The following is a 23657-nucleotide window of genomic DNA, read 5'->3' on the forward strand; positions in this document are numbered from 1 at the left end:
TGGTCGGCATCCTATATAACTCGGCTAAGTTTCCCTCTCGGACTTTCTTTTTTCCGCTTCCGAGATCTCGTGACCATCATGTCTTCGTTGGCCGCCGCACCATCAACCGCTGTCGACGACAGCATCCCCTCCGCCTCCTCCCCACCACCAACGACCTCCTTTGCCGCTGTCGCCGCGTTTGAGCAAGCGGCCGCCGCAGAGGCATTCCCGGTCTTCGACGAAGACAACACGGAGGGTTCGCCCTCGCCATCGCCCTCCCCCTCCCCCGTTCCTTCCCGTCGCCGCCGGTCACGCAACGTGACCCATCTTGACCGTTCGCTCTTTCTCGGCCTCCCGCCAGGACGGGTGTTTGACTACGTTGACCTGGTGAGGTCGCTGCGTGCGCCGCCATTTGAACCGCCAAGGGTTCAATCTTCTCCCTCCACCTCCTCCACCACCACCACCACCGCGGCCGCTCCCTCCCGCCAAATCATCATTGACGAGGTCCAACAATGGCCGCAGTCAGAGTCCCAGTCCCAGGCCCAGCGCGCCTCAAGCGCTCCGCAGGCCCAGACGAGTGGCTCGATGCAGCAAAGAACTGCAAATACCTCTCAGAATACCACATGAAACAGCTTTGCGAGATCGTCAAAGAATACATGATGGAAGAATCAAACATTCAACCTGTCTCGACGCCAGTCACGATCTGCGGAGACATCCATGGACAATTCTACGATCTACTCGAGCTTTTCAGAGTCGCAGGAGGCATGCCAAACGAATCAGCACCAGAAACACCCGTGACACCAGCAAACATCATCACCTCCGCAGACATCGAACCTCCCACCACTATCACGAACCCAAAATTAAAGAAGAAGATGAGACTCGGAGGCACACAACATCCTGACCCAACTGGCGACAAGAGCAGTGAAGTCAGCGATGCCGAAGAGATACCCTCATCACAACAATCTGAAATCGAAGACGAGCGATCAGAATCTGGGAATGTCATATCCCAACGACAAAATGCCAATTTCATCTTTCTAGGAGACTACGTCGATCGTGGATACTTTTCTCTCGAAACACTCACCCTCCTTTTATGCCTGAAGGCAAAATATCCCGAAAAGATCACGTTAGTCCGAGGCAATCACGAATCTCGTCAAATCACTCAAGTGTACGGCTTCTACGAAGAATGCGTACAGAAATATGGAAACACCTCAGTATGGAAAGCATGCTGCCAGGTCTTCGACTTCATGACACTTGGAGCCATTGTTGATGGCAAGGTCTTGTGTGTACACGGGGGTCTTTCACCGGAAATCCGAACACTTGATCAAGTCAGAGTCGTTGCTCGCGCGCAGGAAATCCCACATGAAGGTGCATTCTGCGATCTTGTATGGTCCGATCCAGAAGACGTCGAGACATGGGCAGTATCACCACGAGGAGCTGGCTGGTTATTCGGAGATCGAGTCAGTCAGGAATTCTGTCACGTCAATGGACTGAACCTCATTGCAAGAGCACATCAATTGGTCAACGAAGGCTACAAATACCACTTCAAGAGTCAAGATGTGGTCACAGTATGGAGTGCCCCGAACTACTGCTACAGATGCGGCAACCTAGCGTCCGTATGCGAAATTGGCGAAGACATGAAACCGACATTCAAGCTGTTCAGCGCCGTCAAAGACGAGCTACGACACGTCCCACCCTCGAGAGGTGGACGCAACGAGTACTTCCTTTAGCAAGAATGCCATGACTTCCAGGAGACACTGAGAGAAACAATGATTGTGCTTGGATTGTGCTTGAACGACCTTTAGGGCCCAATGCCCTGCTGCAGATACCACGGTTTTCAGCATAGCGAGGCGTGATGAATGGCGCAGGCCGCAACAACTGTACATTATTTCACAAGAGCTAGATGATAGTGCTAGGCTTCAATAAGCCGAGAGATACCCAAATACCTGTGCACAGAGGCATATTGATCCATACTGTAGTCTGTAGATGACTTCTGGCACGCCATAACACCTACCTGGTAGGTGAGTCCTCCGGAGTTGAGTCCTGCTCCCCGAGCTCCTCCCCGCCGTTGGAGATAAATTTCGAGGGATACCCCAACTTCTACGACTTTTTGTCCCGATGTTGAGGTTCTCGTTCAGATGTAAGGGCTATGCGAAGGACACTTGCTTTGTTCTCCTCCGCTCGGAGAGCTGGCGAGTTGAACCTGATTCAAATTCGTAATGGCACATTCTACAGAGAGCATCCGGCAGCACATGGCGGAGACTCTTCCTCCTCCAATCCACCTCTCTTCCCGAACTTGACCTTCGAGCTGCCTGCCACCCAGGACCAGGCTGCTGAACGGAGAGACAACCACTGGGCCGTCATCAGTGGCTCTGATGGAACCACATTCCTCGAAATCCTGAGGGGTTCACATCTATGTTTCCCGCCGAATGCAAGATCATACCCGTACCTGGCCTCCGGTGCCATTGATGATCGCAAAGATCACCACCTGCGGATACCGTCGCGGGCAATACAGTATGTCGGTTTCAATACAAAGGGGCAAGCATCAGGTGGAGGAATAAGAGGCGCCTATCTAAGTGCTCGATACGAAAGCCGTAGAGAGGAAACAGACTGGTCGGTCCTGCAATACCTCAAAGGAGAAACGGAGTTGAACCCAACGCAAAGTGCAGAGGAGCGACATGTCGACCTCAACCTCCTCGACCAGACTATCGCGGACCTGCGTCTGCAAAAGCTCCTCGACATGCCAGTGAGCAATTTGAGTAATGGACAAACCCGAAGATCAAGGATCGCAAAAGCGCTGCTGGGTAAGCCGAAGCTTCTCCTGCTCGACGAACCATTCATGGGCTTGGATCCACCGACGCTGGTCACGCTGTCACCCATGCTGCAACGACTGGCGCATAAGTCGTCGCCTCTTCTTCTCCTTGGATTGCGACCCCAAGACCCCATCCCAGATTGGATCACGCACCTTGTCGTTCTCGGCCCAAACCACACGGTAGCGCTGATGGGCGCGAAGCAGCATGTCCTTTTCAGTCTTCGACAGTGGGCGGAGGTCGTATCCCAAGCACAGTCAAGCTCCGACAACAAGATCCTCGAGCAAATCGTAAAGACATACGGTACACCGCCGTCCGGCATTGGCGACGAACTCACCAGCAAAGGCATATCAAGGCACGAGCTCCTCACACAAGACATCACCGCATCCACTCACCAATCGTGGTCTAAAGCTATCGAGACTAGCCAACCCTCTCCGCGGAACAGCCTCGACCAGCTCCTCCTTGCCGCCTCTCAGGACGACAGTTCCCTCCTTTCCAACCCCTCAAAACGAGATACACCTCCTTCATCAACCTCCACCCCTTCCACATCCAATACCGATTCTTCACCTCCCCCCTCCCAAGGCGACCCCCTCATCGAACTATCCTCAGTAACGGTAAAATACGGCCCCAAAACCGTTCTAGGCCACACACCCCCCGGCCTCACCCTAACAATCCGACAAGGCACACGTCTCGCCCTCCTCGGCCCCAACGGCTCCGGCAAAACCACACTCCTCTCCCTCCTGACCTCCGACCACCCCCAATCCTACAGCCTCCCCATCAAATTCTTCGGCCGCATACGTCTCCCCTCGCCCGGCAAACCAGGCCTATCCCTCTGGGAGATACAATCCCGCATAGGCCACTCCTCGCCCGAAATCCACGCCTTCTTCCCCAAACACCTCCCGCCCCGGCGCGTGCTGGAGTCCTCGTGGGCCGAAACATACGCGAGTAAACCTAAACTCACGCCCGAACGGACGCAAATGGTCAATACTTTTTTGCGGCACTGGCAGGCTGAACTGCAACAAGACAGTCCCAAACCCTCTCCGGATCTGGACTGGGCATCAGATAAATCGACACACGCGTTCAATTCGTTGCCCTTCAGTGCACAGCGTCTCCTGTTGCTCTTACGCGCAATCATAAAACAGCCTGACATCGTGATCTTGGACGAGGCCTTCTCAGGTTTATCCGCGGAAACGCGCGACAAGGCCATGTCGTTTATCGAGTCTGGCGTTACGGATACGCAATTCCCCGGCCTCACATCTGCACAGGCCCTGGTCGTGGTGTCGCATGTCAGAGAGGAGATTCCTCCCGTGGTGGACGAGTGGCTCCGTCTACCTGGCGAAGAGGAAGTACTCGAGCACGGGCGAGACGTCGAGGGTGGACGAACAGTCAAGGGAGGTATCAGGACGAATGAGGGTTGGATGAAGGTCTGGGGTCTGTGATACGTTCACTGTATTGTACATACTATGGCACCTACTGGCCTCGATTATATAAAGCTACGATAGATATGGCTCTGGAAAGGAATCTACACTGGAAGGCTAGATCAAAATGTATATACCAGGATGTATAATCATAAATATATATGTGGTATCTCAAGAGACATTGACAAAAGGACCATTGCTAGCCAAACATAATCTTTCCCGTCTTCGATCGTCGAATATCTGGGGTAGTGATACGATAGATCCAGATCATCCTCTTTCCAAATTCGCCGGAATAGCTCAAAAAGGCTACATAAGAGAGAAATATGTCATTTCATCAATATTGTAAAAGTGGTAGGACACATGCCAGAACACCAAACACGCATTTGGACCTCTCTTTTACGAACGACGCTTGCGACTCCGATATCCACAAAGCACAATTCAAGAGAATCGGCGTGACATTGGACTGCATCGAATGCATGCTCCAAGAAAAGTCCGCGCTTATTCCGACTCCTCCATGACAGATCGGTCGCGAATACTGCTCGACCGGTCGGGGATCATGTGGTAAGGAATGCTGAACGCCGAAGCACTGCTGGCCTGGCTTCGCAGGCTGGACTGACGGCGCAATCCACGACCTGTACCACCACTGCTGCTCTGGTGTGAGTGGTGAGATTTGTACTGTGATTGTGACGTGATGGATTGACCAGATTGTGGATCCGCCGAATTCGCTCTCTGTCTCGAGGACGAAGCCTGTGCAGATGAAGCCTGGGATTGTCGTGGAGATGAGACTGGAATGGGAAAACTCGACAGAGATACCTCGCCGGGACTAGGTGGCACCGGTTGATGCTGCTTGGTGAAGCGAATGCCGTTGACGTGTAGCGGTGGCGGCATCGGTAAAGGTTTGTTCAATGCCTCAAGGCCTACAATGGACGGGCCAGGACCATCCAGCTCTGCCCCTTTACTCCTACCACGATCTTCGACGTTCAGCACAGAAGCCTTGGGAGTAACGCCATTGGGTATATTTTCGGTATCCGACATTGTCGTCAGAGAATGATAAGTAGCGTTCGATGTATTCTCCTTCGTCGTCTGCTCAACCGCTGGTGACACTGGCGATGAGCTTCCGACCTGAGCGAAAATGGTGGATGGAGCCACGGGTTTCCCATCGCTAAAGGAGAAGTTGTGTTTCGGAGTATTGGTTCTGGAGCTTTGTACGAGCGGTGCAGGAGATGGTGTTGGGAGAAAGTTCTCATTCAAACTCTCTTGGAGCCGGATCAAAGCAGCGCGAGCTTCGGCCTGCTTCTGAGCGAACCCGGATTCATCAAAGGTTGACTGGTACATGTTGAGCTTAGGACTCTTCCCCGAGCTTCTGCCACTGTTGGGATCATGGGTCGCAGACCTAGTCCGATTACTCCTTACAGACTTGGGCTTTCCCTCGCTGTTTAGTACGGTGGATTTGGTGGCACTTGTGAGGGGAAACATGGTACTGGTGCTTGCAAAGTCGCGGGCAGTTACGCCAGAGGCTTGACTCGGATCGACAACGTCAATTGATTGAAGCTTTCCAGGTGTTGTATGCACATTGGATTGCCTAGCGATTGGCGGGCTAGATTGTTCCCCTGCTTGAACCGAAGCTCCGTCAAGTTGCGGGATTTTCGCAGGATCGTTGTGGTTTGGTCCCCTTCCAGCCATGGAGACTTCTTTCAATGCCCCTCTCCGAGCAGGTGAGTCAGGGGTGAGTGCTGTGGACGGTGGTTCGTGTTGTATTACAGCCTCCTTTTCGTCTTCATAGCGACGATCGTCTGAAAAGTGTTGTCCGCTTGGGACGTGGTGTGCGGACTCTCCCATTGTTTGTGGACCGGCTGATACCACGAGGTTCCTCGTCCCAGCAGCGACGGACTTGACGGGTGATTCTAAGTAGATACTCGCACGGGGCGGCAAGGATGCAACAGTGCTGACAGGCGAAAACCCGCTTGTGAGACGAGTAATTCCTGCGAGAGGTTGTGACGCTGATGATTGTGTCACATCGTGTGTTTGCGGCTGCGATGGCGCCGTCTCAGCAGAAGACGACATCTGCTCAGAGAGCAAAGAATCCGTTCGCGGCACGTCTCTGTCAGCTTCGGGCCTCGGACTCGTCATTACGGTGCCCTGCATTCTTCGCATCGTGTCAAATTTAGCTTGCTCTACCACAGGGGACGAGCTGTAGGTAGACGTAGCAGACGCTTCCGAGAAGACATCTGAATCATTGCCAGTCAAATCCATGATCAAACGGTGAGGGAGGTTTATCGCACGCCTGACCGACGATGCATTGCTCAAGCTCGATGGCGAACGGACAGAATAGTCGATTCGATGTGTGACATTTGTACGGTTCGCCGACATCGACGTAATTGGTCGAGAGGGTTGGGGATGATCCGTATATCGATTCGGCATGATCTCCGTTGGTGAGAGCTGGTATTTACGCAATAGATCATCTCGCTCTTGTTGCCTAGAAGAAGGACCTGGGGATCTGACGGCAACTATTCCTTCTGATGTGTCCTCTGACGCTGTCTCCTTACGTTGAGAATTCTGCGCTGGACGGCCTCTTCCAATGTCGTGTCCTCGTACATCCACCGATGATCCGTAAGAACGTGGCTGCGCTTCCCACGTTGATTCATTCGGCAGCCGGGCATCGATGGAGTTGGGTATATATGGTCCTGGCGCTTCGACTCTTTCACCAGATACTGGTGACTGATCGCTCATTCTGCTGCTGCTAGTGTATTCCAAAATTCCGGTATGCATATCATCGAAGTCCTGTCGAGGGGTCGCAATCGGTGTTTCGAGGCTACTACTGCTAGGTAAAGGTGGGAACGCATTTCTAGTGGCCACTTCTTCCGCATACTTTGAGGCCGTGGTGGAATGGGTTCGAGTGTTTCCCTCGAGGGCAACGCGAGCCAGATCTAGATTGCGTTCCGCAATGTCCTCATTATACCCCATCGTAGGACTCTTTCCGTTTGTATTGGAGATGGAGAAGATGTCAATATAACGAGGAGCCTTTTGCCGGCGGTTATTTCTCGTGTAGTATTCTGCGGATTGCCTGTACTCTTGTTCTGCCCTCGTTACTGCATCGGTAGCAGCGCGGCTAACTGCCTTCATCAGACTGCCGCTCCCGGACGTTCCCGGTCGCGATGCGGAAGTCGATGGTCGCGAGACACTCACCAGCATCGGAAGTCTTCTGCTGCTCGACGTCGGTCGCATAGGGCTTGTAGGGGTGGACTTGGGTGTGAGGTGGCCGTTGGCCCTTTCCATTGAGCTGCCTGGCCGGGCATAAGCCGATCTTGGACTGCCATTTATAGACCATCCTCCAGTCTGATCAGTGCTCTGACTCTGGCTCTTTCTGAGACTGCCAACACTGGAATCGAACATGGCATCTCCACCTTTGCTCTTGCGTCGAGTCCATAGCCTCTTTAAGCTGGAATCCATATCGTTGTTCGACTCAAGCGCTCCGCCGTTTCCACCTCTGCTTTTCTTGATTTAGATGTGACCCGTGGCCCGGCTCGTATTCTTTCCCGCAGCACACATGATCAAGCCGTGTCTTGCGGAGAGGTTGCGAGAGATCTGAACATCCCAAACGGGTATGGCGAATTCCGCGGGAAGAAGGTTCGGGTGAGTCAGGTCAAGGCTACGATAGCCGGGAGGAGAGGAAACCCAGGGTACGAGGCTGCGTCGCGACGTGTACGAAGTGTTCTGGAATTGCTCACCAGCGATCGAGATTGCAACAGTCCATTATCGCCGCTACCGAGCGATGGGAGCAGGGCACGCAAAATGGATTGGCAGGGGCAGGAGGTTGGTGCGAGGAACGACGACGAAGGAACAAAAGATAGCGCATCTACTTAATTGCGGACTTGGGACCTGGAAAAGCACTGGAAGGTGCCGTCTAGCGATAGTGGATGGCCCGATGAACGAATTGGACCTGGTTGGCAATCGCCGCTGTCAAAAAGGGACTTCCCCCAAGTTACTGATGAAGATGGCGGCATGGTTGAAAGTTCTGTCGGGGGAGATCAGAGAGGTGCCGCGACTTGCCTTACAGTAGTACGCTCAGTTGGTGGTTAGTTAGCCTAGTCGTGCCCTAGTTGACCTGCACCTCCCTCAAGCGGGCGTATCAAGCGCCTCTTGGTGCCTCCGAACATTGTCGATCAACCGCCCGTTTGCAACCCACCGCTTCGGCTACGATTCCTTGACATCAATTGTGACAGATGGCTGGTCACTGGCATTGACGCGAACCCATGAGCTAAGTCATCCCTTGCAGACTGCTATCTCGTCTCGTTCATATCATCGCCCACTACTTGACCTCCCTCGGGGCAGTTGGTCAGTATTACTGTGGTAAAGTGTCCATTGGAAGTCCAAGATATGAACCGAAGTCCGGCAGAGGTTATACTCTCAACTCCTGGGCGCTAACTGGAAGATCGAAGCATCATGCATCTCTGAAACACAAGCTGGATCTCTGATCCCATGCAGCCGGCACTACGGAGTACCTCGTAAAGAGAAGCACGACCGAGAGCACGCGAATTGTCCGAGGAAGCAGGGTATCCTGAACCTAACTAAAAGATGATCACTGGATAGCTTTACCGCTTCCTTTGGATTAGACCATGCCAGTCATAGAGATATGGAGAAGGCCCAATATACCATTCGCGTTCCACGCTCGTTCACAGTATACTTGTAGACAGAATGACAACTTCGCTTCCATCTGTTTCATATCCTAAGATACGCAATCAGTGCTCCATCCTTATAACGTCAATTCATCTATGGCGAAACTAGGTATCAGGCCAGTTACATGCTCAATACGCGCTAGAAATTTGGCGAATTTCGGTACGTGCTTCACCTCGAAAATAACCTAGCTGTAAGGCGTCAAAAGCACTCGCATATCGCAAAGGACCACGAGCCGCTTTGACAGGTCGGTTCGTAGCACAGCAGAAATGATCAATTGCGGTTTCATGTGTATGGGTTTTCATTCCGGGAAGCTGCCCCGCTGATGGTTTCTTTTCTCAACTCATCATAATTCGTGATCTATCTCACCCCAGACTTTTCATCCTCAAGATCCGAAAACCTTGTCGTAGTCGGTCAAGGTGTATCGGTAACGAACCTTGTTATTGCTAACTCCTGATACGGCCTTCGCGCATCCTTCCTCCGAGATTGGGATGGTCTCCACCATAGGGTGCAGCTTCTTCTCGGCAGCCAGCTTCAACATGGCAAGACACTCTGGTCTGTTACCGATGTGAGATGCACCGATTGAGCTACCATTGCTCATGAACATCTGAGACTTGATAGCTGGCAGAGGCTCGTCTGGCAGTCCAACCTGGTGGAATGTGGCGTTGACCTTGCAGATGGACAGATACTCAGTGAGGTCAAAGGTGTGTGTCGCATCCGCTGTGTTGAGGACAAAATCAAACTTGAAGGCAAGAGGTTCGGCCCAGCCTTTCTTATCTGAGGTCACGAACTCCTTTGCGCCCAACTTCAGAGCGTCTTCCTTCTTGCCAGGAGAGTGAGAAATGACTGTAACATCTGCACCCAGAGCATTGGCCCACATGACTCCAAAGTGACCCAACCCTATTATTTATGTCAGAGCGGAACTTTATAGTGGAATATGTGGAATATCACTTACCACCTAGGCCGACAATAGCCACATTCTTTCCAGGTCCAACTCCTGCCCGCACCAAAGGTGAATACGTCGTCAAGCCGGCGCACAGCATGGGTGCAGCCAGGTGGGAGGGGATGGCGTCAGGGATAGGGAAGACGAAATACTCGTGGGCTCGAATATGCGAGGCATATCCACCCTGCGAGATGGTCTCATCTGGGTCGACTTCTTTGGGATATGGGGCACCGTACGTGTCGACCTGGTGTGGGCAGTAGTTCTCGTTGTCACTCTTGCATTGAGGGCACTTCAGGCAAGCCCAGATCTGAGCACCAACACCGACACGGTCTCCAACTTTCACGGTCTTGACTTCATCTCCGACCTTGATAGCCTTGCCGACGACTTCGTGGCCGACGCAGATGGGTAGAGGTGCCTCGCCCCAGCCGCCGTTGATGGTGTGGACGTCGGAGCCGCAGACACCGCAGCATTCGATCTTGATATCGATGTCGTGCTCTCCGAATTTCTTGGGTTTGAACTGCACAGTGTTGTCAGTGACCAGGCAATGAACAGTGTATTCGATTAACTTACCTCCTCCTTTTTGAAGTCAGTCCATTTCTTCTGGTCCGCAATGCGGAAACCTTCAAAGGTGTCAGGGTATCCCATGGTTGTGAATGTGGTCGTATGTTCTAGAGATTGATTTGACGAAGAAGGGTTGTTCAATTGCTTTGGGGATTGAGTAAGTAGAGGGAAAGAGAATGTACTGGCAAGAGACAGATTTATTTTGACCTGAATTTATCCAGACTACGAGTACGACCTACATCACCAGTATGGATATCGTGACGTATGGATCTGACAAACTGTGAAGACTCTGTTGCTTCAGCCTTCCTCTCTCAGCTCATTCCAGCTGTCTCATGGACTTCTGGCTTCATTCTCTTCAGTACAGAGTTTCCTGGGAGCCGCCGGATCTCAAATTCGTCCAAAAGTATGGAAATAAAATGTCATTATGACGCGGGGTCTAACTTCGATGACATACCGAGAATATCAACAACACCTTTGTCAGACTGAGGTCAGGAACCTTGAATCCGGCCCGAATGCGCCAATAACAAGACGTCTCGTTGAATTGCTTAACGGGCCACAAAAGTCATTCCTGCTTGATCGGCCATCCTGCCGACACTCCCGGCGCATAGAGGGGTTGTTTGGACGTTGGAGAAAATACAATCCCCACGGAGACTGATGGACCGGCGGGCATGGTGTCGAAGCATGTGCCTCGGTGGTCGAATGTCCGAGTAAGTGGTATTCAGATTTCCAGTCCTTCCCACATAAGTCGCTTTACTGCAGGGGTGCAACGTGGGCAGTATACAAAAGTTCCAATCACATAGTTAAACAGCTAGTATACATGGCCTAGAATCGCTTGCCATTTGAGCCTCAAGAGAGTCTAGTCGTCCTCGTCGCCCTCAGCATAGTTAACGGCCTTCCTCTTCGTAGCCCTCCCACCAGTCGTCCGTATCGGCGCGTTTCTTCCACCTTTCTTAGCTGGGGGTGGAGCCACAGCGTTCTCATCAGCGTCGGTGAGATCAGGCATGTCGATGTCCGGCTCGTCGTCTTCGCCGTCGAGATCAGAGAGGCCGCTGGAGCTTGGTGTGGGCACTGACGTCACACTTTTCTTGTTTGCCGACCGAGGTGCTCGCGCAGGTTTCTGCTTCTTGGTCATGTTATACACAGACTTGGTTTTCTCGAGGTCGAGACTCGTGTCCCCATCGACAAGCTCCGATGCAGATACACTGGCCGAAGCATCTGTCAACGAGGCTGCGGCATTGCCAGCCTCCTGAGCCGCCTGCCATGCCGCCTTTTCAGCCCTTCTCGCGGCAGCTCGTTCAGCAGTCGTTTTTGCCTTTTCCGGGTCTCGTGGCTTAACTTCGCGTTTCTTTGGACGGAGCCATTCTTCCATGCCTGGCGGCCAGTAAACACGACCTTCCGGACCACCCATGCCGACTTCGGTATCGGGAATGAGTGGTGGGGGCTGTGCTTCGATCTCAGGTTCATCCATATCCTCCTCATCCACTTCTGCGGCTTTGGACTTCTTCTTCGCGGTCTTTTTGGGCTTGGGAGGCTTCCATGCTTTATTCTCGTCATTGCGAACATATGGTAAGATGTCATTGAAGGTGTCAAAGCCTGGTAGCTTGAACGTGCGCATGAGCTCGAAGACGGCTTGTTCTTTGTCCTTGGCTTCGATCATGAGATCCATATCCTGGGCACAAGGTGGGAGAGTTGCTACTCGCGGATTGTGTTTGCGCCTCTGTCGTGCTGTGATCGCCTGCGGTGTCGGTTCGGAGTAGTGCATCTTCTGGGTGATTCTCTTCTTGGTCCAGGTTGTTTTGATTCGGTCATACAGTTTCATGATGTCTGACGTGCCTTCGCGGATCTTGTCCGCATCAAATACGATGTTGTGATGATGGTAATCGAGCACCATAGGTATGTTGAGCTCTTCGCATACTGGCAGGAGGTCGTGCACGCTGTAACAAACATCATCGTTCTCCAAGACCAGACGAGCCTTGATGCCTTCGGGCAGGGCACGGTAGTTGTGCTTGAATCGTTCAATGGTGGCAGCCTTGTCCCCGAATATGCCGCCCATGTGCAAGATCATGACAGCATCTCGGTTCTGCTGTTCAGGCATTTTGAGTAGGTCGAGCAATTCGCAATGATACTCGAGGTCCCGTATCGATGCGGTGATAACCTCTTTCCGAGGTGACCCAAGTTGGGTGAATTGTCCAGGGTGTGTGGTCAGGCGATGTCCAAGTTCTGCTGCCACACGTCCTGCTTCTGCTAGTGCTTCCGATGCGAATGGAGCAAGCTTGTATCCATACACATCGTGGCTGGCAAATGGAAACATTTCTGAAGACAGTCTCATGAACTTGATGCCATATCGATCGTTCCAGCGCAACATCTTGGGAATGTCACGGGCATTGGCCAGGCCTAGCGCTTCCACATATGCTTGACCTCTTGATATGTCTGCTGGTTGTTCCTTGTCGGGTCTATTCTTGGTCGCGTGCTCAGGTTGGTCGGGATCTTTGAGCGGATGACGATGTTCAAGGATGGACGCAATGCGGCATGTTCGTGACGAGAAGACCGGGGGATTCGAGGCCCGAAGGTAGGTGTTTAAACAGGCATAGCCTATCCGACCTTTCCAGGGTAAAGGCAGGCACGAGCTGTTGACTGGTGGCGGTCTTGACAAAGCTTCTTTGAGCTCTTCTGGGTCGGCAGCTTCATCGTCCTCGCCCTCTGGATCTGCTCGATCGACATCATCCTCCTTCTTGGCAGCCTTCTTGGGTGCAGGTGAAGGCTGTCTGGCCTTTTCTACCACATCATTTACCTCAGGTTCGTCGGCCTCCTTCTTTACCTTTGTAGCTCCCGCCGTCTTCCTTTTCTTCTTCGTTGCGCCCTCAGGCTTCTGTTCTGCGTCGGGTGAAGCTCGAAGGGCGTCTGGAGCGTCCTCAATCTTGGGGTTGGTGTCGGGATTTGTGTCAATATCCGCAGGTGCAGCCTGTGTGGATGCTCTTCTAGAACTTGTGCGTCGAACGGGTTCAGGCGGCATCATAGATGATGCCACTAAAGCAACGTTGACAGGGAGAGTCTTAGGCGTAGGAACAGCAGCATCAAGGTCAGCCGCTGAAGATCTTTTGCGTTTTGCCATGCTGTGCAATCCCAGCGACGAGAGTGATGGTCGCAAATCAAGGCGAAGACTAGGGGCAGCAGAGCAGGAATTCCATCTATTGAGACTGGTATTCAATAAAAGCTGTCTAGATGCTATGACTGTTCTCAGTCTTGTGGTGATCATTCGAGGTCTTTTAGTGAATCTCTAGCAGTACAACTGGCTGCCACCTTGACAAAAATTCATCTGCAAGAGCCTCATCCTTTTCCAATACCGAGAATTGATTTTTGCATTCCTACCAGCCTTGTCAGGTACGAGCAGTTGACGCATCTTTTTCCTGTCACGACGTCATGGACTTTTTCTGGTCCGTGGTCACTGGCACTGGAACTCTCCTCGACGCCCGTCGATTCTCCGCTTCAGCCTTGGCACTTTACGCGCTCTGTCCACCCATCGATCGACGCGTTTGAGGGGTCCTTCACTTATCGCACAAGGGGTGTGGATGGGCAGATCCATCTGAGTATCATCCAGCCTGCCGTCTCGCCGTCCACCACTTCGACAACACCACAAGTACGGAGTACTGCGTACAACTTACGATGACCATGGGCTCATCCAGGATACACTGCCACCACTTTCATCGCTCTCGCCCTTTGAGCCTGCATTAACGTTCCTCTGGCCAGATCTCGGCCTCTACCGACCCCTTGCGACATGGAGCGATCAGCAGCCTAACCGTCGCCTAGGGCCTGCCGAAGCATGCCGCTTCCTCTAAATGGCAATGCCCCGCCCAATCTTCACTCCAGATCGTGATTTGCCTATGTCTAGAGCCAGCAGCTCGAACTACTGCTGTGCCCCTCGGCTACGTTGGCCAGTGACCACCTGCTCGAGTGACTCCTCCTTTATCATCCCACCTGCCGCCAAAAGTTGTTGATATTATTTCACACTGCTCCGTGGCAAATCGAGTCAGCATTGATTTTACTCTGTTACGAGTCACCTTGCAGCTTAGACGAATGATTTCTGATTAGCTTCTGCTTGCCTGGACCCCGCCCCGATATCAGAATGTTATTACTTGAACTACTAGGCGTATGAGGTGCTGGTCTTCCACTTCAGGGTTCGACACCTGACGGGATTGATATCCGTTTCCAGCGGTCACCTACCACGTATTATTTGCAGAGGTTCTGCGACAATGCCAGTGTTTGAGCGGGTCCGAAGAAAGCTTTCTCGTACCAAGTCTGCGCCAGGCTTGGAACAAGAAGACGACGATGAAGGCCAAGTCAACCTGCAGCCATGGCCAAGCAATCCGCTGTCCTTGTCCCCATCCGACGAACAACTTGTCTCAAAGCTTGCCTTCACACCAGATACCGAGTTCATTGAACGGCCGCCCCGCCTGCAGACTCCTTCTGTTGCTACTCAGTTCTCCGAGCGAACAATCTTCAACAACGTCGAAACGGGATTTCTATCGTTGCCAACAGAGCTTCTTATGTTTCTCCAACCTTACCTGAGTCCAAGCAGTGAGGTAGCCTTGCGACACAGTTGTTCAAGGTTTCTGCACTTGTATACCACCCCTTCCTTTGTCTTGAAGGGACAGGAACTGTTTGATTTCCTGTGCATGACAGAAAGGGATCAAGATTCAACTGAGCTGGACAGGCTGGTCTGTGGCAAATGCCAGGAATTGCATAACCGCACAACATTTCCTGGTGCCGAGATCAAGCAGGAGCCTACTCTTCGGGATTGCAGACAAGTATGGTTATGTGCTCATCGTACACTTGGCTATCAGAAAACGATCCGAAGCATCAAAGCTGGGGTGGAGGCACCTTTTCGAGTTGAAACCTTGGAACCCTGTTCACGTTGCAGGAATTCGATCCGCAATAGGAGTGTGGCGGATCGTCCTGAAAAGGGTACCTCACTCATGGAACTTGAGAATCCGAAAGCACAATCATTGCTGATTTCAAAAATTGGCTTGCTCCAAGTACCTTCCCCTCTATACAACACCAGGACCAGTGGGGGAAGCGGAATGTATAAAGAGGTTTTCCAGGCCAAAGATGTTTCCGCTGCTCTTCAAGCACTCGATTTTCGACTTTGTCCTCACCTCAAGTTGGGAGACCCTTACATTTTGAGCAAGTTCTGTCGAGCGTGCATCAATACGCAGCGTCTGCCGCCAGGCGTCAAAGGGCCCCCATGCATTAGCGAGTGGAAACGATTTGGTGACGGCAGATCAGGGGCGAAATGTAAAGGTGCCTGCTATGACCGGTCATGCAAAACACAATTCATGTTCCAATCACGCGAGAGTCTCTCGCCTGATGCTTCTGGCAGAAGGCAAGTCTGGCTGATCATTGCGGTTTATCGTTGGCTTGGTCCCTTACTCACAGCCGGTCACGAGTCAACATGGACAAATCATGCTGTGGATCACAAAGAACGCAAGGAGATGCGCGAAAGATGGGCAGCGTGGGAGAGGTCGAACAAATCCGTGAGGCAATGTATGCCCAATTGGAGCATATGCTTGCTCCACCCAGAGGACTCGAACTTGCGATGATGGAAGCTCAGAAAGCCCTGGTGGATATATCAAATGTCTTCATATCTTGTCCATCGGCACTTTGCGCTGGGGCCAACGGTGGGAGACTGACAGACCTGACGATCTTGTCTCTTCCACAGGTGTCAATGTGCCCTTTTTCGGAGCATGCAGCTATCACGATGCTACCGCTTGACTGAATGCCATCCTCGTGAGCCACGACAACAACCACCACGTTCAGTGCCCGACCTTCTGGAACATGGCTTGACTGCACGTCGGGTCAAAGCTTAAGCCATTCACACTGCGAATGTTCGGCACGACAGCGATGGACGAGGCGGATGGCAGAACCGATACGAGATTCTGAACCTCTTTTGCCGATCTTCAGAACGTGCAAAGTCAGCCAAGCCTCGGTGTGCTGACATTAGCGAGCGTCACCATGGAGAGCAGACGCTTGGGCGTTGCTTGGGGCACTCCAGCCCACATTCCCGGCACTCGAAGCCTGAGAATGGCCAAACAATGGCTAAGGTTGTGTCAAAGGTAAATAATTCTCCGGGCGGCAAACGGGCGCCACCCTCCGCTCAGACCACCCTGAGATCTCTCCAACCTTGTCTCCAGATCAACATGGTGAACGAGCTTCTATCCGACGCAGGTACAATCCCTGCTGTCTATGGCAATGCAAGTGGGAAAAGCATGACTTCAAGTGGCTGTCCCATGGCTCTGTTGCTGCTTGATCTTGGTAGAAAAGAACCTTCATCTACCTTGCTCAACGCGTCAGCTCTTCATACCAGACTTTCATACCAGACTCTCTACAACTTCACTCCAAAACCTAGAGTCAAGGTTAACGTACTCTCAAACCTGTTCCTGGTTACATACCAGCATTGATATATCTCTTCATCTATCGTTGCATTACCACGAAACTACCTCACCAGCATTGTTATCTATATTCTCTCATCTATCGTTGCAGTACCAAAAACATACCTCGTCAGCTTTGTTTTATTGACTTCTAAACTGCATCGCAAGGCCAGTATACCACATTCGTCCTTACACCTCTCCCTCTCTCCGCTTCCCCCACAATCCTCCCACCATGCCGCGCACTCAGTGCACGGCAAGTGCCCTCTCGTTTGTCTTAATATGTCTCCCTCTCCTAACATCAGCGCACATGCAAATGAGTTGGCCTTATCCTTTCAGAAGCCCCCTGGATCCGGACGTTAGCTACACGGACAAGGATTACAGCAACACCTCCCCTCTCTTAGCCGATGGATCTGATTTCTCCTGCAAGCACTACCAGTATGTGGCCAACTACAGCGACGCGGATGTTGTCAAGGCGACTTATTACGCTGGAAACACCTACAACATGACCCTAGCTGGAACGGCAAACCACGACGGAGGGTCCTGTCAACTGTCTCTTTCCTACGACAACGGCGAGACGTTCAAGGTCATCAAGTCCATGATCGGTGGATGCCCCTTAACGCTGACATACGACTTCACCATACCGGAAGACGCTCCGGCCTCGAATTCCACTATTTTATCCTGGTCCTGGTTCAACATTGTTGGAAATAGGGAGATGTATCAGAACTGTGCCCGTGTTCAGATCCTCACCAATCCGTCTAGGAAGTACCGACGCAGTTATTGGAAACGGGACACCACATTCGATGACCTCCCAGACATGTTTGTGTGTAACGTGAACAATAACTGTACCACCATTGAAGGCGAAGACGTGGAGTTTGCTGACCCCGGTGATGAGGTGGTGTCGGGCACGGACGCTATTACTGCAGCTACTGGTGACGGCTATACTATTTCAGGATCTTCTACCACTACAGCATCGTCTGGATCAGCAATCGGTATTGTAGTGACATACAACGCCACCACTACTGGAGCTTCTACCACAACGGCACCTTTCCCCATCGTCAATGGAACTACTATTGGAACTACTAACGGAACCATAACCATAACCACAACAGCAAGCAGTACTTCTTTCCCTCTTACGACTTCTAAAACATCTTCTACGACTACGACCACATCTACGACAACTTCCACGACCTCTTCGACTACGTCCACGACCTCCACAACATCCTCCACTACTTCGACGACCTCCACGACTTCCACGACTTCCACGACTTCCGCGACTTCCACGACTTCCACGACTTCCACGACTTCCACGACTTCCACGACTTCCACGACTTCTACTTCCACGACTTCTACGACTTCCACGACCAGCACCACCACGACCAGTACGACCAGTACAACTAGCACAACAGCAACACCTACAACAACTGCGTCCTTAACCACGGAGGTGTTTACAACCACGTTAACGTTCTCCGCAGATGGGTATACGACAACAATAGTGTTCTCAACGACAGCAGTGTTCGATGCAACATCTGCCACAGCATCAACGACGTCTACCTCCACTTCCATGTCCACCTCTACAACGTCCACAACATCCTCCACAACTTCTACAACGTCCACAACGTCCACAACGTCCACAACGTCCACAACGTCCACAACATCTTCTTCGGCCAGCACCTCAACGTCAACATCTACGAGCACCACAACCACAACAACCTCAACAACAACAACAACAACAACAACATCAAGCACATCCACCGCCACAGCCACAGCCAGCGCGACGTCCTGCACACCAGGAGAATTCATATGTGACAGCACCAGCACATTCTCCCAATGCGTAGCCAACTCCGCCGACTCAACGACATACGTGTACATGGGCTCCGTGGCCGCAGGTATGCAGTGCGTCAATGGCACGATCGAGCGCCAGAACGACGGACCGTGTACGCCCGACGGCGCGATATTCTGTAACGGCTCTAATGCATTTTACATGTGCGACCAGGGCGGGTTGATCGATATGGGAAGTGTGGCTGCGGGGACGACTTGTGAGAATGGGGTTATTGGGTATGCTTGATGCGAGTAGTACACTACCCATGAAAAGGTCTAACGTAACGACATCGACGGATCGTTTACAAAGGACTATGACCTGTGACGGATGATATGAGTTACTCTCGACAACGTCCACCTTAATCGGCATTGGTATTGGGACTGACATTGGCATGGTATCTGGTGGAATCTGGCCACCCAGGCGTTTTGGAATGGGACGAAAAGTCATATATTGGATTTAGCGAGAGATACCATAGCATAGTACTAGGGCCAAATGCAATTGCCATACCACATTTCAAACAATCACAATAAAGACAGTACCTTCATAATCCGTCTGACGATATCAACTCGCAACATAGTGTCATACCACTGTCCGACTGCTGAAGCAGAGAACACCTAGCAAGAAGAGGCTGATTCGGTATCTCGTCGAGATGGCCCAAGGACCACAGGGATATCATCACGAAGTACTACTTTATATTGCTCTTTCAATGCTAAATAGTCGCTATATCATCTGTCTTCCTCCATCGGATGTCTGTAGTCCTTAAGCTGACCGCCTCCATGCGCACGCTTGCCTCTTCTCCTCGCCTGATCGCAGGGCAGGGACCTTTCACAGACAAAGTAAACCTTTCAGCAGGAGCAATCCAGTCCATCCCGACTTCTTGAATCTGAATCTGAACCATGCAGATGCAGATCGGCTCCACCAAAACCCACACCATGACTGAAATGAATGCTCCCGTCGAGGATTGGCACTGGGTTGCTTGCGCGCAGAGCAGAAATATACACAATGGGTATCAAACGAATAATTGACAAACGCCAACGGTCAACAGACATGTATTGTCGCAGATAAGGCGACGCTCAAGGCCGGGGTTGTATTGTATGGTCGGCTTCTTCGGAACGTGGAGGTCGTCCTCGTAGTATTACTGGTATTATCGAATAGTGTAGTTCTCATGGATCATCGACCATGCATCCGGAACGCCCTGGCTAATCGTATGTCTTCGTAAATGCAGCATCATGTGTGACTCCATCCTCATGGGAGAGCAAAACCACCTGAGCCGCCTTCGGTGGAAGTATCACCCTCCACCGTCTTTTTCCACGCCTCAGGTAGACAAACACAGACCAAGGGAAAAGCCTTGATTTCTCCGGTAGGGGTTGGTGAATCGTTGCGGCCCTCGGAGCCGTTGGACACGCCGCTGTCTCGTTGCACCTTATGCTTGCCATCATAGTCCTCGGCTCGATCATTGATTCGCACTCCGGTGGCCCAGCCGTCATCCCAGATGCCGACAACTTTGAGCATATCCCCTCTTTCGAGCTCGAATTCATCTCCAGCACGAGGTTGATACGCCCAGAGCGCAGCGACCTTATCGCCAGGATGGATGTCGTCATTCGAGTAGTAGTCTTTGAAGAAAGGAAGTTGTTCTGACTGACCACTGCCGACACCTTCCGGAGAGGAGAAGTCGCCAGGAGAGCTGTTATGTTGGGATTCCGTACCAGGTGATCCATCATGTTTGGTTCCAACCATGCCCACGGCCTTTTCATGCGACTCTGGACTGTCACCATACGGATCCGTATGTGAGGTATAATTGCCGCGCGGACCTATCACGGGCTGCTGGTCGTCTCGCAATGCAGACATACGTGCCACTCGACCGCCGGGAAGAACTTCATATCCTTGTTGAGACATCGGCTGATTATATGCCATGGCAGGATCACCTTTCCTTTGCGGAGATGGCTGGTTGAGAAGGCTGCCAGCTTTGCTACCGTGGCGCCTTCGACGCAGGCAAAAGACACAGAGGACGATAAGGGCGCAGAGAAGTAGAAAGCCGAGGACTGCTCCGACCACAATACCTGCAATAGCTCCGCCACTGAGGCCATGGTGGCTGGTAGATTTGGCAGCACCAGCACTCTTGCTACTAGTGGGCGATGCCGTTGAACTTGCTGTAGAGGAGAGCAAATTTGAGATGGTTGAAAAGACTGGCAGGGTCACATCCTCACAACGGCCAGTCGCATTTGAGGTCACGCAGCACGAGTCGGTGCTATTGACGGTGCTCGAACGACAGAAATTGCAGAGGCCCTGCAAATTGCCTCCAAATCCACATTCGTCAGGCTCATTGACTTCGCCTGAGATGCAGCTTCCACTAATAGAGTTGGCTGGCAAGGCGCAATTTGTGAAGTCGGCTCGAAGTTGGTTGGCATAATTGCTGTTTTTACCTGAACATAGGCTGCTTGAAACAATCTCTTCCTCGCTTGTTGCCAGATCGGCACAGGAGTCGGCGCATAAAGGTTGTGAATCGGCGGTTGACAGGCCGCAAGGCGTCTTGGAGTTCTGAATAATGCCGTTGCAGATAAAGCTCAAAGTATATCGGGCGTAGTAGTCGCTGGTGTTGCCCAAATTGATGTTGTCACAACCAAACAAATTGACGTATTTCGATTGTACGTATCCGTGGGATACATATTGCGTTAATTGTGTGTCGAAGGTCTCTCTCGACGTAACATATGCTAGAAAGGGACTGGAACAATCAGCTTTCGAGCACATAGGTGTCCAGCGCACCACTTACTATAGACCGACTAAAGTAGTATCGGTTGAAATGGAGGAAGCATTGAAAGCTGGACACGTCGTCGAACCCTGTAGTGAGATGCAACTTTGCGCGAATGCAGGAGGAGCCAAAAGGGCCAATGCGCCCAGGAACAAGTATTTGGTCATGCTCGAGGCAAGCGATCGGGATGTTGGTCAATCGTGTTTTCCCAATTCGAATATCCAAAATATATCCAACTCTTCCAAGCTCATGCTGAACTCATCCTCCTTCCAGCCCCAGCGTGCCTGTCCACACTTGGTCCTGCTGGTAGATAGAGACCGGTTACCGTAACGTGGTGGCAGGATTCGGAGTAAGAAGCTTTGACAGTCCTTTTGATGTCGGTGGAGTAAGGTCAATGCAGGAAACTGGAGGTGTTGGATCGAGCTTCTGGGGAGTCGCAACAGGTAAACTGCGATGGATGCAGGAATCCAAGAAGAAAAACGAGCGACTATAGGTCAGAAGAGGTAACAGCTTGGGGTAGAGAAGACCCTGCAGACGGATTGGCCGACGTCAAAAAAGCCAAAAAGCAACAAACATGAAGGAGTGGCAAGACAAGTAGAGAGAGAGAAGAGAGAAGATCGGAGGATGATAGGCAGGTGTGATTGGAAGCAAGAGATGTGGGCGCGTTTGCGGGTGGCAGGCGCAGGCGCAGGCGCAGGTTTAGGTGCAGGTGCAGGTGGGTTGCAGACGCCAGGTGCCAGACTTGCAGAGGGTGCGATTCTCTGTCTGCGGACTTCCGCTCTGGCAAGATTCCTCTTCTTCTCGCTTCGCACCTGCCCCAGCAGCCTGAGGTCAGAGACAAGATTGACTTGCTTGATGGGGTCATGCATTATCCGCAGGGTCGTCGACCAGGTGAAGACCTGTTTTGGCGTCGATGCCGTCAAGCCATGAGAGAAAAAATGGAGATCTACCGGCAGGCTTCCCAGTGGCTTCAGTGGCTTTGGGGGGGTCATGGCTAACCAGCTCAGCCTCCAGTCTAAACCGTCTTTCTTCCAGCATCCCCAGGGCCTTATCGGAATAGTCAAGGCCTAAAGATACCGACTAGCCCTGTTCCTTTCAGGTTCCAATTTCGCAGTCTCGCTTCGCAATCCGCTGTTCCTGCTTCGTGTCAAGCCCCAGTCTTGCTGGAATTGGTTTGATTTCTGAAACAAAACGTGCTTGCTGCTGTTATCACTCATAACAAGTCTTTCCAGACTGGGAACGGAGGATTTCAATCGCCTGCGCAGACTGCACCGGAGACACGAGATGAGCAGAAACGACGCCAACACCCCTCCTACCTTACCATTGCTGTTGAACAGTATCCGATAGCGGCACTCTATCGAATCTTGCGACCAGTCCTTTCGGCAGTGTTTGAAGTGATGGTGATGCAGGTGGATAACGGACTGGCATGGAACATGGGAAGAGAGATTGCATGATTCGAAGCCACAGAAGCCAATTTTGCGCTATTCTTGTCCCGCCCCGCCATGGTCTTTGTTCTAGCTGACCAGTCATTTCTCTAGGCCTGTCACCTTTCATCGCTTGCTTCCGTGTCGAAATCGAAGGTTTGGTTCTCCAAAGAGTCCAAGACCACCCTCCTTGAAGCGAAACGGACCAGTCATCTTTTCTCCTGCCGTATCGATGGCTCAAAATGTCGACATCGATATTGCCCTGGTATACCAAGATCTATCAGAATAGCGTCATTATGCGGACAGTTTATTCTTGCAGGTTTGTTGTTGCCAACCTCAACGTCCTTCATAAATGTGCAGATCCTGCCTTGCGTACTCCTGCACGCTGGTGTCAAACGAGCATGCAATATAGGACAGTGAATGCAGGTACTTACCCAGTACCACTGCGAATCCCACTGAAAGAGCACGCTTGAAAAGCGGTCCGTCTGATTTAGTAGCCGCAGATGCAGACCACAACCGCCTTTAACTTACAACGTGGCTGGCTGCTTGACAGCACTTTTGCAGCATGGCGCCGTCTTCTAGTCCAGGTCCAAAGATGGACGGCAGTGTCACTTAGTCAACAGTGCAGCATGATCGTCATCTTTCATCCCTGCGGTGGGTTACACGACGAGTGGTTACACACAATGAATGCAGAGATGGCAGGGCACAGTCAAAGTCGCAAAAAAAAACCTTCTTAAGATGTAAATTACCTCCAGATGCAGGATTTGTGGATAGACATTGCTTTCATTGTCTACACTCGAAGCTCTTTTCACTCCAAAATTCCCATGGCTGTTGGTACAGATTTTGTGTACACCACCA

At 51.9% G+C, this 23657-nt stretch overlaps 8 protein-coding genes across 8 annotated transcripts; 4 read left to right on the top strand and 4 right to left on the bottom strand.

Moving 5' to 3' along the window:
- Nucleotides 1–121: 121 nt before the first annotated feature.
- EDD37DRAFT_631005 (protein phosphatase) lies at nt 122–2013 on the top strand. The gene has a single exon (XM_062816624.1). It carries the CDS (start codon nt 492–494, stop codon nt 1704–1706), a length of 1215 nt encoding a protein of 404 aa, XP_062670328.1. The 5' UTR covers nt 122–491; the 3' UTR covers nt 1707–2013.
- Nucleotides 1992–4339, top strand: EDD37DRAFT_631006 (molybdate transport system ATP-binding protein). The gene has a single exon (XM_062816625.1). The coding sequence runs from the start codon at nt 2126–2128 to the stop codon at nt 4223–4225; it is 2100 nt and encodes a 699-aa protein (XP_062670329.1). The 5' UTR covers nt 1992–2125; the 3' UTR covers nt 4226–4339.
- Nucleotides 4340–4463: 124 nt separating this feature from the next.
- EDD37DRAFT_411622 (uncharacterized protein) lies at nt 4464–7815 on the bottom strand. Its single transcript, XM_062812480.1, has one exon. It carries the CDS (start codon nt 7652–7654, stop codon nt 4703–4705), a length of 2952 nt encoding a protein of 983 aa, XP_062670330.1. The 5' UTR covers nt 7655–7815; the 3' UTR covers nt 4464–4702.
- Nucleotides 7816–8763: 948 nt separating this feature from the next.
- On the bottom strand, nt 8764–10556 carry EDD37DRAFT_411629 (alcohol dehydrogenase). The gene is made up of 3 exons (XM_062812481.1): nt 10392–10556; nt 9834–10338; nt 8764–9778 (listed from the first exon to the last, which is right to left on the bottom strand). Exons 1-3 carry the CDS (start codon nt 10464–10466, stop codon nt 9264–9266), a joined length of 1095 nt encoding a protein of 364 aa, XP_062670331.1. The 5' UTR covers nt 10467–10556; the 3' UTR covers nt 8764–9263.
- Nucleotides 10557–11238: 682 nt separating this feature from the next.
- On the bottom strand, nt 11239–13494 carry EDD37DRAFT_650324 (UV damage endonuclease uvsE; the record flags this gene model as incomplete). Its single annotated transcript, XM_062818236.1, has 1 exon — nt 11239–13494. The coding sequence occupies one exon, from the start codon at nt 13492–13494 to the stop codon at nt 11239–11241; it is 2256 nt and encodes a 751-aa protein (XP_062670332.1).
- A 1010-nt stretch (nt 13495–14504) lies between these two features.
- Nucleotides 14505–16479, top strand: EDD37DRAFT_411813 (uncharacterized protein). Its single transcript, XM_062812482.1, has one exon. It carries the CDS (start codon nt 14633–14635, stop codon nt 15977–15979), a length of 1347 nt encoding a protein of 448 aa, XP_062670333.1. The 5' UTR covers nt 14505–14632; the 3' UTR covers nt 15980–16479.
- Nucleotides 16480–16865: 386 nt separating this feature from the next.
- EDD37DRAFT_681433 (DNA-directed RNA polymerase) lies at nt 16866–19155 on the top strand. The gene has a single exon (XM_062819751.1). The coding sequence runs from the start codon at nt 17040–17042 to the stop codon at nt 18870–18872; it is 1833 nt and encodes a 610-aa protein (XP_062670334.1). The 5' UTR covers nt 16866–17039; the 3' UTR covers nt 18873–19155.
- Nucleotides 19156–19715: 560 nt separating this feature from the next.
- On the bottom strand, nt 19716–21705 carry EDD37DRAFT_411896 (uncharacterized protein). Its single transcript, XM_062812485.1, has 2 exons — nt 21397–21705; nt 19716–21348 (listed from the first exon to the last, which is right to left on the bottom strand). The coding sequence occupies exons 1-2, from the start codon at nt 21540–21542 to the stop codon at nt 19872–19874; spliced, it is 1623 nt and encodes a 540-aa protein (XP_062670335.1). The 5' UTR covers nt 21543–21705; the 3' UTR covers nt 19716–19871.
- Nucleotides 21706–23657: the final 1952 nt, after the last annotated feature.

This window comes from Exophiala viscosa, assembly GCF_022695815.1.
Source record: "Exophiala viscosa unplaced genomic scaffold EDD37scaffold_5, whole genome shotgun sequence".
In the NCBI taxonomy this organism is placed as follows: Eukaryota; Fungi; Ascomycota; class Eurotiomycetes; order Chaetothyriales; family Herpotrichiellaceae; genus Exophiala; species Exophiala viscosa.

What these genes read in the sequence shown, in the direction of transcription:
- EDD37DRAFT_631005 (XM_062816624.1), top strand. Translation starts at nt 492, where the DNA reads ATGGCCGCAGTCAGAGTCCCAGTCCCAGGCCCAGCGCGCCTCAAGCGC.
- EDD37DRAFT_631006 (XM_062816625.1), top strand. Translation starts at nt 2,126, where the DNA reads ATGCGAAGGACACTTGCTTTGTTCTCCTCCGCTCGGAGAGCTGGCGAG.
- EDD37DRAFT_411622 (XM_062812480.1), bottom strand. Translation starts at nt 7,654, where the DNA reads ATGGATTCCAGCTTAAAGAGGCTATGGACTCGACGCAAGAGCAAAGGT.
- EDD37DRAFT_411629 (XM_062812481.1), bottom strand. Translation starts at nt 10,466, where the DNA reads ATGGGATACCCTGACACCTTTGAAGGTTTCCGCATTGCGGACCAGAAG. An exon ending in CTGACTTCAAAAAGGAGGAG is followed by an intron (nt 10,339 to 10,391) that starts GTAAGTTAATCG and finishes AACACTGTGCAG; the next exon opens with TTCAAACCCAAGAAATTCGG. An exon ending in GGCTATTGTCGGCCTAGGTG is followed by an intron (nt 9,779 to 9,833) that starts GTAAGTGATATT and finishes CATAAATAATAG; the next exon opens with GGTTGGGTCACTTTGGAGTC.
- EDD37DRAFT_411813 (XM_062812482.1), top strand. Translation starts at nt 14,633, where the DNA reads ATGCCAGTGTTTGAGCGGGTCCGAAGAAAGCTTTCTCGTACCAAGTCT.
- EDD37DRAFT_681433 (XM_062819751.1), top strand. Translation starts at nt 17,040, where the DNA reads ATGCCGCGCACTCAGTGCACGGCAAGTGCCCTCTCGTTTGTCTTAATA.
- EDD37DRAFT_411896 (XM_062812485.1), bottom strand. Translation starts at nt 21,542, where the DNA reads ATGACCAAATACTTGTTCCTGGGCGCATTGGCCCTTTTGGCTCCTCCT. An exon ending in ACTACTTTAGTCGGTCTATA is followed by an intron (nt 21,349 to 21,396) that starts GTAAGTGGTGCG and finishes TGATTGTTCCAG; the next exon opens with TCCCTTTCTAGCATATGTTA.